The sequence below is a fragment of the Ipomoea nil genome, unplaced genomic scaffold, assembly GCF_001879475.1.
Source record: "Ipomoea nil cultivar Tokyo-kokei standard unplaced genomic scaffold, Asagao_1.1 scaffold1179, whole genome shotgun sequence".
Lineage (NCBI taxonomy): Eukaryota > Viridiplantae > Streptophyta > Magnoliopsida > Solanales > Convolvulaceae > Ipomoea > Ipomoea nil.
The window spans coordinates 1,889,376-1,906,065 of record NW_017617607.1 but is presented as its reverse complement, the minus strand read 5'-3'; the positions used below and the strand labels follow the sequence as shown (position 1 = coordinate 1,906,065).

General features: G+C 33.6%; 1 protein-coding gene across 2 annotated transcripts; it reads right to left on the bottom strand.

Moving 5' to 3' along the window:
- Window positions 1-1,868: 1,868 nt before the first annotated feature.
- Window positions 1,869-15,536, bottom strand: LOC109183853. Of its 2 annotated transcripts, XM_019333909.1 has the most exons (3): window positions 15,409-15,536; window positions 14,226-14,898; window positions 1,869-2,021 (listed from the first exon to the last, which is right to left on the bottom strand). In XM_019333909.1, exons 1-3 carry the CDS (start codon window positions 15,509-15,511, stop codon window positions 1,919-1,921), a joined length of 879 nt encoding a protein of 292 aa, XP_019189454.1. In that variant the 5' UTR covers window positions 15,512-15,536; the 3' UTR covers window positions 1,869-1,918. The 2 variants fall into 2 exon arrangements, with proteins under 2 accessions (XP_019189454.1, XP_019189453.1); XM_019333908.1 differs by lacking the exon at window positions 15,409-15,536 and having other exon boundaries at window positions 14,226-15,400.
- Window positions 15,537-16,690: the final 1,154 nt, after the last annotated feature.

The window sequence follows — 16,690 nt, the reverse complement described above, 5'->3', positions numbered from 1 at the left end:
CGCCAGTGTCACACTTTGTCCTTACCATACGTGCCTTACAGCCTATCCTGTTGGACACTCTCCGCCATCTCTTTCGTTCATTTGAGCTATTTTGGGAGTCTTTCCTTTCGGCCTTGTAACCCTCTCGTGAGCACAACATGTATTTAATTGACACTTCCCCCATTTGATTTCTACGCTTTGTGTCATGCCTAACATCAAATCCTGCCTCCTTAGCGTATGCTTGGTAGAAATCAATCCCAACCTCTACTGATTCGAATCGCTGTCCTTCGTACGGTGTCTTCTCTTTTTAGGTTGCAGGTCTCCAGTATTTTGCACCATCTTCGCCTATTCCCATTTCACATTCTTGTACACTGTGTCTACATTGATCTTCACATATTCATCACAACAAATACATGTTAGAGTTGTTCTCCAATTATAAATTACGTGCTCTAGCATGAAAGTTGTATTAATGGTGTATTTAAATATGTGCACGGTATACTCTGTCTGTTTCGATGGGTGTTCTCTTCTGTTACTGTGTATGTCTTTTTCGCAGCCACTTTATATGGGGTCTCGATTTTGTGCTCGATTAGCCTAAACTGTGTGCATGACCTCAGAAACGCGTACTACGTCTATAATTAATGTCGTATGACTGTATTAGTATTACGGTGGATTCTAGATTTGTGCATGGAGGGCTCCAGATGCGTGCATGAGATCTATTTACACTACGGTACGACACAACCCTGGCCTAAGTGTCTAATACTGTGTATGTCTGTTGTGTCAACCTTACGGGGGTTTCTATTGTGTGCGCGCTAACTACTTCTTTGTCTGTGGCATTCATTCACTACCGTTTAGTTTTTTATGTGTTATCGCCAAAAAAGGTGTGGGCTGGTATGTGTGCACCACACTATCCGTCTGTGTGCAAGGGTAATTACTGGCGTTTTTTGCTACCAAAATCACAGTGTTCATCTCTTTTTCATGAATAGGGTTTCCCATTACTTTTATTTGCATACGTTTTCCCCAGTACATTTTTATCATATTCACACAATGATTGAATCATAAATTTACTTATCCACATACTATTCAATAATTACTCACACTCTATCCTACACCTATTGTAATGAAGTTGGGATAATTACCTGGTAGTGATGGCGACGTATAATCCATTTTAGCCTCTGCTACTTCTCATTCGTTGCTTGCCGTTGATCGCCGGAGTTTCTCCTTTGTAAGTTGTTTGGCGTTGGCGTGGTGGGTGGGGTGGGAGTGCCGTGTATCATAGAATATATAATCCTTCTTTAAGTAGTCTATTTTAATTTAGGTTAAATATCAAAATCCTATTTTTACCGTAATTAAGATTCCATAAAATTGTCTGATTTGCCCTTTTAATATTTGATTATGATGCTGACTTATTTTTTTCCACTTAAATCTAATCCCTTAATCTAATCTAATTTAATAGCCCATATTTGTCCATAGGTTTGTATTTTAAGGGTGTTTGCATGTGAATGCTACCTCTCTCTCTCTCTCTCTCTCTCTCTCTCTCTCTATATATATATATATATATATATATATATATATATATATATATATATATATATATATATATATATATATATATATATATATATATACTAGTTTTTCACGCGCATTGCGCGATTGAGATAATGTCCAATGTTTATGTTTTTATATAAGTACTTTAAGTATATCAATGCAAGATTATATTAGAGTTGGTCATACAAATAGATAATCAAATGTTGAATTTGCATATTTAAATAGATAATATAAACGTGCGAATGTAAGATAATGCAATTATGATTGATTATAATTGTCACTAAAATAATTGATTGTAATTTTCTAAATACATAGTCTAAAAATAATAGTGTAAATAATGCTAGTCTAAAAATAATAGTGTAAATAAAATCTACATTTGGTTTAATAAATTTCTCTAAGCCTTCTTAATCCTCTTGAAGGGGGCATTGTCATTCTCTTGATCTTCACCTTCAGTACACATCCTCTTCTTTTGATTTGGTAGTGCGCCATGTTCAATTGTGTTAATTGTAATATCATAGTGGGAAGCATCATGCAATGAGATTATACTGTAGGAAGAAGTGGATCTGCCTTGTTGTGTATATGCCTGAGATCTTAGTTGTACAACGAACTCTTGATCTTGTAGGCGCTTGTTGATATTTAGCAGTGGTAGTCTTTTCCCCTACATGTTTCATTCATTATGAGATGTGTGCCATATATTCTCATGTGATAGAATTAAACGAAATATTAATATATTTGTAGAAGGTTCATGAATAGTACATCTTGTTCTAGTTCCATAACTTGTTTACTTGAATGTAACAACAATGACTCTGCAAGTAGTCCGAATATTGATGCCGCAATGTGCCCAGTTTCATCAACAATTTCCACATCCAATTTGCACCTGTGCATTTTGTAGTTCGTATTTTTGGAATTGGTATGAATGAGTATAGTATTTAATCTTGTGTGTGTGTGTATTTTTTGTTAAATTGGTTTGTAGAATTGATACTAACCTTGGAGTACCCACCGCTCTCTTTTTTCACCACAATGCATACAGTTAAATTGCTGGTCACTTTGTACTAACCTTTTTTGTGCATCTTATATACCAAGTGTTGTTGTTGTCAAGGTTAATGCTGATTTTGCCCTTAATCCAAGCAGGTCGAGACTATAAAATGAAAGTGATTGTTAATTTATACTCCCTCCGTCCCATTTTGTTTGTCTGGTTCGTTTAACGAGGCTTGACTGAAGCTATTTTTACTTCATTTTTTCATAATATTAAATTTATTTTTAGTATATAAAATTTATATATTTAGAAACTACATTAAAAGTACTATTAAACATAAAAAATCAAATTTAAAAATAATTAAAAATTACTAAAGAAAATAAGCAATGAAGAAAGAGTTGGATTGACCAATGAATAGTAAACAGGACATGCAAAATGGGACAGAGGGAGTATTAGTTTTGAGTAAATATATTTAAAGAATGCTCAATAAGTATTTTACTTACGGGATTAATGGATGGTGGAACGGTCGATATTTTTTTAATTTCTTCTTTTTCTGGATTTGCAAGTTTGATTGCAGCATTGTTGTAGTCTCGACATCTTTTCAATGCTTCAAGTGTGTCACAATGTTCTTTCGCCCTACATAGACATTTTTAATAATGTGTTTTTCAATATAGCTACGCAAGATAATGATATATTTTGCATGTACATAAATTATTACAAGTATAGAAGTATACCATTGTTTTAGGTGTTCTGCTCTAGGTACCTTTGGTTCAACCACTATTGTTGAATGGGTTCTTGTGGATAGAGAAATGCCTAGTTTATTCAATGAATGAGATAATATAAGATTAGGTATTTAAAACATTTTAAATCATATTAATAATGAAATATGATTTACCTTTGAAGTGAACCACTGTGATGTAATCCAAAGATATTACAGGGTAGTTTCCCGCTTCAATTTCTTGAGTGATTTGAATACCCTCTTTGTCAACAAATCCTCCCCAAGTAGTTAATATGATTGGCTTCAACCTGTTTTTTTTTTTTTTTTTTTTTTTTTTTTTTTTTTTTTTTTTTTATTTGAACATTAGGCATTTTAAAGGCAATATAACTTATGGAACTATATCCCTTAAGTATAGTATAGTATAGTATATATATATATATATATATATATATATATATATATATATATATATAATTTAAGAGTATAAATGGAGTGGAGGACTTACTTTTCATCTACAAAAATGAAGTCATTGATTTTTTGATTTTCATTAGCTGTTGAGACAAATTCTTTTGGTAGTTTGTCAATGACAATTGCTACAATTGCTGTCAATAGAGGATGAAGATAAATAATTTAGAATATATATGATTAGAATAGATATTGTTATAATGATATAGTAAAAAATAAACTTACACATTTCTCTAGAAGTTTTCATGCATTGATAAAATTCTTCGAATGGTGTATAAACTTGTTCAATTGGAGCCACTGTCGTGTCAACATTGTCAATTGCTAGTATTCTGGTCCTAGCATTTAGAATCCAAGTGTAGTTGTATTTTTGATCTACAACTTTGAAATCAGATCGCGGGGGTCTCACGGTGGCATTTGAAATATTGTACCATGAGTTTGGTTCTAGAACCATATCATACATTGGAATGTCATAATCAAACACTGTTGCTTGAACTCGAGTTCCCTACATTTAAATATATCATTTATGATTATGCATTTGATAAATGAAATAATAATAATAAGAATAATAATATATTAATAACAACAACAACAACAACAACAACAACAACACCAATAATAATAATAATAATAATAATAATAATAATAATAATAATAAGATAGATTATGTTTTATGAATTACTTACACTTTCATTTTCAAGGACAATGAGCATGTACTTTTTCCCCTTTGTTGCAATAGCAAATTTTGGTTCATTTTTCTTAATAATACGAACTTTACAACTCCATTTTTTTGTTTGCATATCAATATCAATTAACTTGAATTCAGTTGTCATGTTTAATATCCTGCTGCCACAAGAGTAAAGAGTAATAGAAATTCATAGATTAGGTAGAAATTTTTGAATATTTGATTTTTAGAGTTTGGTATTGTTTTCAAAATAAATAAATAAATAAACAAATATTAGGATTTAATATATACGGAGTATAAAATAACTACTATACTCAAACGGCGACACAAAAGAAGAAAGAAGAAATAAAGAAAAAAAAAGGACGCAACAATCTCCATTCTCCATTTTCTCTTTTTCTTGAAGGCAAGATGGAGAATGGTGGTGAGGCGGTGAAGAATCGCGGGAGGTCAATGGAAGTACAGGTGGGGCTGGCTGATCGCCAGTGTGATATGACTGGGAGGCTAAACAGAGAGGGGAAGGCTTTAGGTAGGTTAATGGAGGTTGGACATAACTATACAGAAACATACCTGTAGGAATTTCTGTGCTGTAGAAAAATTTAGGTGTCTCCGACTTTGATGCTGTGCTTCAGAATAATTTAGGTTTGTACCTCTAACCAGTGGGCAATGGCTTAATATACTGGTGTTTTGGGTAGACTAATGGTGTAGTTAGAATTGTATACGGATTTGTGAATTAGGTTTTTCTATAAGGATTTGTAAGTTAAAATTCTATAAGGATTTGTGGGTTAGAATCTTATAGGGATTTGTAGTTTTATAAAAATGAGAGTGGTTGGTTTTTTTAATTTTTCCCTTACTCTGAATTTTTTCTTCTTAAGGTAATGTGGTATTTATTATTTTCTGTTTGTACTGTGAATTCTTTGTTCTTTTGGATTCTAATATTGTTTTTTTTTCTTTGAGAGTATGGATTCTAATATAGTATGTCTTTGTTATTGCAAAATTTATGTGTGGCAACTGCATATCGTCCAATCAGAGAGATTTTAGAAAAATAGAAAAAGGTAATTAGTCCCATTGTGTCACTTCTCAGGATTTGTGAATTACAATTCTATAAGGATTTGTGACTTTGAATTCTATAAGGATTTGTGAGTTTGAATTCTATAAGGGTTTGTAGTTTTTTAAAAATGAGAGTTGTTGGTTTTTTAAAAGGTAATTAGTCCCAACCTGTCACTTCTCAGGATTTGTGACTTTGAATTCTATAAGGATTTGTGACTTTGAATTCTATAAGGATTTGTGTGTTTGAATTCTATAAGGATTTGTAGTTTTTTAAAAATGAGAGTTGTTGGTTTTTAGAATTCTAATGAGGATTTGTGTGTTTGATAGAACAATGAAGTAGAACCTTTGATAATTACACCAAAGTGACCTTTTAAACTGAGCAAATGTTGAGAATTCAGGGAAAACTAACAAGAGAGAAAGCTGAAGTCTTAATAAGTCATACTCAGCTAAATTGATATCCTGGTTTCCTGGTTTTGGGCTCATTAACATGCCTTTTGTGATTACACTGTACACATTTGATGGCCACCATTTTATTAAAATAGTATGCCAATCTGTTCTTCAGTTTTCTCAGTGGTTGATGATGAATGAGTATTGGAGCTGAAGAAAGTGATGAGGTTCTAAATATGGACTTGGAACAACAAATATCCAAAGCAATTGATCCAAGTTTTCTTCTACAGTTATGTTAAAATCTAGGACCTTTTTTGTTAGAAAAGCAGCAAAAGAAGAAATAAAAGGCTTCAATTGGAATATAGTTACTGAGCATCTTAATAAATAATGCAGAAGGTTTTAGCTATTCTGTTCACATGACTAAGGGTGTTAGGATGGATAGAGGGGAAATGATATAATGAGCCCTTGTGTGATCAAGCATGTAGAGTGTCGGAACAAAAAGTAATTGCATTTGTCTTTGTGAATTGTGATTAACGTGCATCATAACTATGATCAATATTTATGATTGTAATGTTCATCAGCTTTGAAGTAAATGCTCATCTGACTTGTGAATTATTTATGAAGGCTCATATAACTAATTCACCCTAGGTTCATGGAATATGCAGTACTAATTCTTTTTGGATGAATGCTGACACGTGATCCACATGCCATTACATTCTAAGGTTATTGTTCACAATCTTAGTTTCGAAACATTGTGAATTGTGATCACTGTGTGAAGACCACATCAATTAATTTCGCAGCCTCTCATAGGATAAGCCTCACATGACTAAGATTCAATAATAGATGTATAACACTTGAGTTAACATTAACTAAACTATTTATGCTTCAGATTAATAAATTAGTGTTGTGGTAGTTCACTTTTTAAATTTAACATGCTCCATTGTTCATCCCCTACTTATAGATTGTTGGAATCTTGCCCTACATTGTGCTCAAGGATAAAGGTTAATATTGTGTAGTTTCTCATTTCTTCTTGTGCTAATTCTTAAGTGTGTTTTGCCTCTCTTCTTTAGGCCTTGTGGCAAATTCTATGGTTGAATCCTTTGCCTCCAACTAAATTCAACAAATATACTACCGATAGATTTACTACGAAGAGGCATCATGTGGACTTTCTTCAGCACAAGGTTTGTGTTGTGGCCTCTGAGCTCCTCTCAAAGGTATATGCCCTTATGTATGACCCTATTCTGGAAAATATTCCATACTGTAGTAATTGGTACTATTTCTTGTCGTCATTTTATTTTTATTTTTATCAATATGAAATGTCATGTGCAATTGTTATTTTAACATGAAGTTAATAATAATGTAGTTGCCAAGTATTCATTGCAATCCTAAAATCCAATAAAGTGGTAATTGGTGTTTTCTGTAAATGGTAAATCTCTGCAGATTCTTAATGGTTCATATGTTGCAATTTTTCGTTAGATATTCACAGATGTTGATGAGAACATGTAAAGTAGATAGAGCGATGAAGCAAAACCTTTGATAATTACACCAAAGTGACCTTTTAAACTAAGCAAATGTAGAGAATTCAAGGCAAACTAACAAGAGAGAAAGCTGAAGTCTTAATAAGTCATACTCAGCTAAATTGATATCCTGGTTTCTGTGGTAAAACAAGCAGGAAATTTGATAACTTTTGGAGATGGTTTAAAATGAAACTCAACAGTGATATTCTTTTACTCAATGTGATTGTTTATCTTTACTATTCACTTTTGTGTTCATATATGTTGCATTGATATTTACATTTAAAGAGATAGAGTTGCAATTGCTTCATCACTTCCATTTCTTTAAATGCCAGAGATGGGAGTGATGGGGAGGTGACAAAACTGTGATTTTTCTATGAAGTGTGAACATTTTGGTAGATAACATTCATTGGAAACCTATATTTTGTTAGTAAACTAATGAGACTACTTCAGTATCCAGTGGATGTGAAGTGTCACCAAAAGAAAAAGAGGAAGATTGTGTTGGATATGAGTATATGACTGTCATTGATTCTTTCTGATCTTAAATTTTTTGGTGGCATTATCCTATATTTACAATGTGTACGATTAAATTTAGAGGGCAGGCCATGCATAGATCTTATGAATGTTGTCTAAAGCTTGTTTAAGAATTGAAGTACATATACCAATTTTTAATTTGTTTTCATTGTCATATATTACTGAATCTTTTATGTTACCTTTCATCATTCAAGTAAATAGAGAAGGTAAACTGTGGATCAAGTGTGAAAATGATTCTCTACCAAATATAGATTGGGTTCTTAAACTTGCAAAGGCAGCAGTTCTGAGACACGGGGTGAATGGACTTGTAATTGATCCATATAATGAGCTTGATCATCAACGTTCTCCGAGCAAGTGACATGCCTCTAATATGTTCCACCTCTTAAGGCAGCTTTAATATTCTTGACTTGGCCTAGAAAACTACGCCTAACAATTAATCATATTGGTGATTGAATTGGGTTGGTGTGTGTTTAGTATTTTATATATAAATCATATATTTTTTTAAGTTTATTTATTAATAAACACTTAATCTTTTTGACAATGTGAAACTTTCCTACAACGGAATAAGTTTCTACATATCCAATACATATATCTGTATATATTTGCATTAGAACAATCCAAATTACAAGATCTATGATCAAAAAACAAAAAGGGCATCACCAGTCCACGGAGATCATCCTCAGATAATGCATTCAACTGATTAAAAGCATCTTCCAAAATATGGTCTATTCTTATTCTGAGTCTATGCCTTGCCAAAACAGCATGATTCCCATTCCATTCTCTGGAAGAACCAAGCTTTGACTGGGATTTATTAAAAACCATATTAATAGCTAACTCAATAATTAGGCATGTTTTTCATAAATTAAAGTAGAAATATCTTGAAGAGGCTAGATCTAGTAAATTGAAGAAGAAAGTTACAACTGAATCACCACTCACGGTAAAATTTTTAGCTCTGCTGATAAATGGCACCAAGAAGGGAGATTGTTTTAGTATATCATTAGCTCTAGTATTTTCTATCATTGCCTGGGAGGAAAGTATTCATATTCAAATAAGTGACTACTGAACTTTAAAAGAAAAAAATTCAAAAGCAACAAAGAAAAACATAAATCAATTTTCAACTGTTAACAATTTTACCATAGAGATGAAGTGTTCATTGACACCATCAGCATGGAAGTCAGTATGAGATGTAAACTGCCTTCTATTATTCCAATCTTGCAACTACATTATAAACTTCATGTTAAAATAACAATTGGACAAGACATTTCATCATATTGATAAAAATAAAAATAAAATGACGACAAAAAAGAGTACCGATTTCTACAGTATGGAATATTTTACAGAATAGCGCCATACATAAGGGCATACCTTTGAGAGGAGCTTAGAGGCCACAACACAAACCTTGTGCTCAGTAACTATATTTCAATTGAAGCCTTTTATTTCTTCTTTTGCTGCTTTTCCAGTCTTCAGCAAAAAATGTCCTAGATTTTAACGAACTATAGAAGAAAACTTGGATCAATTGCTTTGGATATTTGTTGTTCCAAATCCATATTTAGAATCTCATCACTTTCTTCATCTCCAATACTCATTTCATCATCAACCACTGAGAAAATTGAAGTACATATTGGCATACTGTTTTAATAAAAGGGTGGCCATCAAATGTGTACAGTGTAATAAAAAAAGGCATGTTAATGAGAACAAGTACAAGAAGTATATTTGGCGTACTTCCTTTACTTCCCATGCTTGATTTTCTGAGAGATTGGAGAGCTTCCAACAAAAATGCAGCAACAGTTGCAAAATCAATAGCCTGGGGAGTTCAACAAATTAAAGGGGACTATTTAAAAAAAAAAAAAAACTGAATAATATGAAAATATGAAAACAGTTTGATTGATTGTGAAGTTGAAGAAAAAATTCAGTTGAGCTAACTATATGGTAGAAACTAATAAATGTTATGGCTAGATTTCAAACTTTGTAGAAAAGACATCACATTCAAGTCTTGATTTACATTTTTAATTATATTTGATTGGATAATGGGGCATAATGTACTATTGTTTAACAAAGTGTGCCAAACATCTTAAATTGAGATGAAGGCTTTGAAGCGTTGAGTTGAGGTGTGTCAAACATACTGCTACTAAGAATGTTTAACAAACAGAATGGAATTACAGAACTTGACAGAGGGAATGCACTAAACTAAAGAATTAGCATCATGTATCATCAGAAAGTGAATGAACATTAAGCGAAAATGGAAATCATATCCAGGTAGATGTGAAAAGCATAGCTAACCATATCAAATGAGTCTGGCTGGGTAAAAGCAAGGCTACCAACATCCAATAGCCTGATGGATAATTATCTTTGACACATAATGCCATCTGAACAAAGAAGATAAAACTTCATACAGATAAAAGAACTTAATATAAATAATCTTTACGTAAAAATCACTTAGCATCATCAGGTTAAAACAAAAAAAAAATGATTTGTAACTTTGTGTATTTTGAAAATAATAGCAAAATAAAAATGGCATTCTGTATACTCCAAATTCAAAACACATGCAGCATCTAGCTAAAATTTATGGCATGACATTTTTGCATCGTGACCACTGTTCGAATTTTCTTATATTACTCCTAACTAACCACACAATAATAGGTAGATGAAAATGCAAAAAAAAAAAAAAAAAAAAAAAAAAAAAACTATTCTCCACAATATAGATAGATAGATAAAACAACTTCACAAGAAAGCATTATAGTTTTATTCAATACATATGTAATGTTTTACAAACGATCACATCAAATGTGCAATAGACTAAACACGCTGAATTTTGCTTAAAATTCAGGTGTCACTCTAATGTCCATATTAACTCTTCTTGTTAAACTTAATCTAAAGCAAAGTTTTCTCACATAATAACTAATAAATTGCAGAGTCCAGATCATATAGTTTATTCACGGTTGAAAACACATAACAACAAAGAAAGAAAGTACTGCAACAACCTCATTCATGGTAATCAAGTTTTGATATACTAATAATAATAATTATCTACTGTACTATAAATATTGGATCCATAGCAGTAGTTCTGTTACATTTAAATAGACTGCAGAGTTTTAGTTATGCTCAAAATAGTGACAGTGTGGAGAAATAATAGTTTAAGAAATAACCTAGTAGGATAAATTGTTTGGCCGACAGGCTTCAGTCAGAATTTCTTCATAAACAATGTTATCGGTGACATTTGTAGAACTTGTATCCGATGATTATTGCAAATTAACATCTTTACACAATTTGCTTTTTTTTGTTCTTGATAAGGCTACATATAATTGACCGTGAGAAAATACTGGTTGTCTCAAATAAATCCCTACAAAATCAAATGTTTGCCCCGGTGCCTTATTTATTGTCATTGCAAAACACACTTTGATTGGGAACTGGTGGCGTTTAAATGGGATTGAGCATTTTTCATCCTTTGAGGCTTCAAGTGGGATCCTTGGTATGAAAACATGTTTACCGAAGTGTTCCCCAGAAGCAATGACACAATGTATAACATGATCATGAAAGTCATCGCATATTAACCGTGTACCATTACATAGTCCTTCTGTAGGATTAATATTCCTCAGCAACATTACAGGGCAATTCTTTTTTAGGATCAACTTGTGAGGAGGTAGACCAGGTACCGAGATAGTATGCAAGAAGTCAGCAAAATATGGGGGGAAGTAGAATCAAGCAACTCATCATAACTGACATAATATTTTTCCTCTCCAGGAAATCTAGCAATTAAGGTGTTGTTAATTTCATCCAAGTATTCATTCTTTGGTGTCAATATACCTCTCTTCATGAGTAAATAAGGATCACAACTGAAGTTCATTAAATCTGGGAAAACTATGTCAATTAATGAATTGTAAGATTGTAATTCATTTGTATATGGGACAAGGAATGTTTTTGGAATTTCAATTGAATTGTCAACAACATATTTTTCTGTCCCATTGCCCACGCGCATTAAGTATTCGCAAAAAGATGGATCTTCTTTAGCACGCATGTTTTCTGTCAAAACCAATCTCTCAACCACTGACCAAATTTTCCGTGATTTTACCAAACTTGCTTCTATGAAATCCCTTTTGCTTCCCGATCTTATTATAGGTAACGTTTGGCGAAAACCACCTCCAAAGACTACAACTTTTCCACCAAAGATTTTGTCACAATTTGTGATATCTCTCAAAGTTGTTTCAACATTTTCTATGTCTACAATTTGCCATTGTTGCTTCGTCCCATGTAATCAACTTGCACTCTCTAAGAAGGGCGACTTCGGCACTTTGTTTCCCGATATTGAATACAAATTTATCATCTCCATTAATTGGTATTTTAAATCGAAAATGAGCTGTTCGGCCTCCTGGTAAAAGAGATGCAGCTACACCAGATGTTGCAGTTGCAAGTGCAATGTCATGGTTTGATCTGAGTTTAGCCAAAAGGCACCTGTATAGAAACGTTTTGCCAGTTCCCCCAGGGCCATCAACAAATAATACTCCTCCAGAACTTGAGTAAACCCGCGCAATTATAGTGTCAAATGCTGCTCGTTGACTTTGATTCAACTTCGTAATAGCAAGTAAATCAGCTTCATTAGGCAACAAATTCTTTTCTGCTTGTATTTCTTTGTGTATTCTTTGTTGTTTTGTAAGGCCAATATGATAAGAAACTAAAGCAAAGTCATTGATATTTTTCCCCAAAGATTCAAGTACATCACTTATCATATGCAAACACTTATTTTCAGCATCAATGATATTCACAGATGAGGAAATTAGGTCTTCACAAAGATGTTCCTTGTATTTCATCCACAAACCACGTGGAGATGGAATATCACAAAAGACTAACACGTAGCAAATAACCTTCAAAAACTTGTAGGTATTTGCCAACACATAGCTTGTAGGCATTTGCCAACACATAGCTTCCTACAGACATTGATCTATCACCCGATCACTCTGCAACAGTCCCAATTTCTCTGCCGCTTCTCTAAAAGTTGTAGTCATAGATTCACCAACCATTTTTAAGTGTTCATATGATTTTGGTGCCCTGACATTCATCAACAACATTCTCAAATAATATCTCTCTCCTTCAGTGGGATTAACACTTACCAGCTGACCTACAACTTCTCCTCCTTTCCTTGGATACCAGTATTTATCTTTGTTTGACCAAACAAAGTACTCAGGAAACTCAGCATACAATAAGTTCAATCTCTTAGCTGTTTCATTAGTCATATTCATGAAAAAAATTGTGTTAACATCGTCTTTGAGCTAAGTTGATTATCCACAAGATCACTCAAAGCTTGTTTGCCATCAAACCTCATGTACTGGTAGTTCTCCAAATGAATCTGTAAGTCTACTACGCATGGTTTTATTTCAACAAGGCTAAACCCATATATTCTCCATGCAGCTTCAGGAGGTGATACCCATCTTGCATTTTGGTATTCTTTTATTTCATCAAAGTCAATGATCTCTTCTCCAGAAGATAAATTAAATGTAACTCTATCATGACCTTTATATATATACTTGTATATGTACTTTACACACTTAATAGTTGCACAAACTTCAACATTGATATGACAATCAAAGTTAGATAACAAATATGAGTTATATGGTATCACCCATTTGTTGTCCAATTGGTGGCCACGAACGGTAACAAACCTTGAACTGTCCCTGCGCTTATAAGTAGGATATGAATTATCTCCCAAAACTGTTGCATCAGAAAATCTCTTGGGATATTTACTTTTGCAAAGTGAAACACCGAAATTTTCAACCATACATGGATTTTGAGGATTCAGAGAACCACATGGTCCATGTATCATGTGTTTGGCCACTAAGGAGTGCAAAGAAGGGTTTTGAACTGCGTCAGGTATTTCTGCACTAACAATTGCATCAACATCCCTACCCGAGTAAAATTTGTGGTTTTTCCCTAAGATTAATAAGAAATGAGCATGTGGGAGACCACGCTTTTGGAATTCAATAACATAAGTGTATGCTATCACCACTCCAAAAAGTTTTTTCTTTATGAGGTCAACTTTCAGTTCTTCCAACTTAGCACGAACCACTCTTGAAATCAAATCAGGCCTATTTTGAGATTCATCACAATATTCAAGCGAATTTTTAATCTCAGGCCAATTTGGGTTACACGTCATTGTCAAAAAAATATCTGGCTTACCATATCGTTGAACCAATGTCATAGCATTCATATATCTTTTACGCATATCTCGTGGGCCTTCCAATAAAAGAAACCGGTAAAATTACTCTGCGTCCCACATTTGATGCATTTGTTTCCCCACATGCAATGGTATCCACTAATCCTTGCATACTTTCTGTTCGAACATCACGCTGCTGTGTTCAAAAATAGTCCAATCTCTGTGTCTCAATTTTGATATAGGTGTCAACAATGAATTGTTGAAAGAGTCTTCCTGAATGTAGGAGCATAGATTGATCATTTGGTCGAATTTGAAAACTATAAGCATAATATTCTCTGCATGAAACAGTGTTCTGCTTGCTCTGACTAACAAAGTTTTCGTTCTCTTTGTTTAACAAAGCTTGTATTGAAGAAAACCCCCGATGCTGGAGAATACCTTGACAAACAGAATAATTATTTTGATAAGATTTAGGAACCTTAGATATACCCTCATGCCAACCACTCTCTCCGTAGGGGAACAACAGAGGATATTGCAAGGGATCATAACAACCGTAATTGTATTTCACAGAATGTGATTGGCCAGTTTTTGCAAAAACTCTAATATCATGATTGTTCTGACCACTACCATCTTGTTCATCTACCCAAGTTGCTGCAACTTGAGAAGAGGTAGGCATGTTGTAAACACGTTGATCTAGACTTGCATTTGAACGAATCAGAATATTACAATCATCAAGACTTGATATATCCTTGAGATTTCTGAAGAACTGTGAATACGGATTGCTTCCAAGTACGTCAATAAGGTTTTCAACAACACTTGCATTCATTCGTTCTGCCCCTTTGATTCTATTCTCAACCTCATGGTCAGTATCATAGAAATACAATTGCAAGTTTTTAGGAGGTTGGTCCCCTGGCACCAAATCATTGATAAAATGATACATTTGTCCTTGAACCTTAAATGTATAGATCCCTTTATTCCTCCTAGATAATTGTTTGTCGTAGTTGTGTATGCCTAATGAAGTAAATGCAAATGTGTTGTTATACCTTCTAACACATGCTTGAAAATGACGTGACACTTCATCTTTCTCACAAAACAATTGTTTCAAGAGTGAAGGCATTTCATTAGACACCAAAACAACTTGACCAGATGAGCAACAAAGTCCAGGTGGTTCATATTGGAATCGCCTTGCATTACAATAGGTGCAAGGAGGACAATCTTTAAGAGCAAAAGATTGGTCTGGAATAGAAGAAAGAGTGTCGTTTTGTTGCAAACATTCCTGATTAGAATTATTGAGTACTATTTCTAATTGCATAATCAATTGCATCAATCAAAGGCATGTTAAATAAGTTAGCTCCCTTGTATATACGTTCATGAATTAAACTCATACAGAAGGCATATTTTAAGAATTAAAAAGCATACCAGTATTGACAGCATGAAGTTGCGAAGACTGGGCTTCCCTAAGTTTGGCTCGACGCTTTTCGTTTTTCTCATCTAACATCTTTCGTTTTTTATCAGGATCCATTCTTGAGTATGCATTTTGTCGTTTCAAGTTGCTCTATGCTCGTTGACTCTCTGCATCGCTAGATTCAGCAATTCCAGAATGCCCAGACTCCATAAAGAGAGATGCTAAAAATATGAAAAATTCAAAAAATGGTCATAACTATAAACAGAAAAAACCGACAAAGCAAATTCTCTCATCAGTAAGAAATTTGAGTATAGGACCTGGGATTACTGCCCCGGAATGAAACTTGAGGATCACACAACCTAACCCGAAACACAACATCACTAACACTTCGGAAGGATCACGAGGGTGATGCATAACATCAATGCCAACAACAGGTCGATCAACCCAAACCTTACCTTTTGGAAAAAGAAAATCCTCTGTGCACAAGTATTCAAAATATTTTGCTTTGAAGGTAATACCTTCTACCTTAACCGTTTTGGTTCTCAAATATACAATACCGGCCATATCTAAGAGAATACGAGAAACAATCGTTAGCTTGGCAGGTTATTGATGATGGAGATTCTTAAGAGATCGAGCAGGCAGGCCAATTATACCTAGTACTGCTACGCAAACAGGCATGACCTACTGTTGTCTATGCATCTGAACTTCATCTAAGCTGGAAAGGAGGAAAATTATGGATTTCTCTGCTTTGCAGCATCAAAATGAAGCTTTTAGAGTGGTGTTTTGATTGGTCTCAGTTTTGGATGGGAGATGACATATCATGTTGATTGGTCTCAGTTTTGGATTTCTAGAATTCTGGGAATGAAAGCATATACTCTGGAAAAGGGATGAAGTCTCTGGATCTCTGGGATTGCAGCAAGGAAAAATCAGAAAAGGGAAAGGAGCTACTGTGTAATGGGACTGTCTTGCTGTTGGAGGGTATAGGGGAAGGAGCTAATATTTCTTTCTTCATCAATAACATTAAACAAATGTGCTAAACCAATAAATGTAAGTTCTCTACCTAAAATGTCAAAAGCAAACTATCCCCATGTCATGTCTAAAATCTATAACTGCTGCCTTAATTGACATACAATAAAATCCCTGATAAAAATGTTTAGAATTATATATAGCCACATAATTATCAGATTTGAGCTGTTTATCATCATATTCTGCAGATGCAATCATCACCCATGTCCACAAAAATTACAATAAATAAAATAAAATAAAATAAACAGAAAAAAGTATATAATAGAGTTC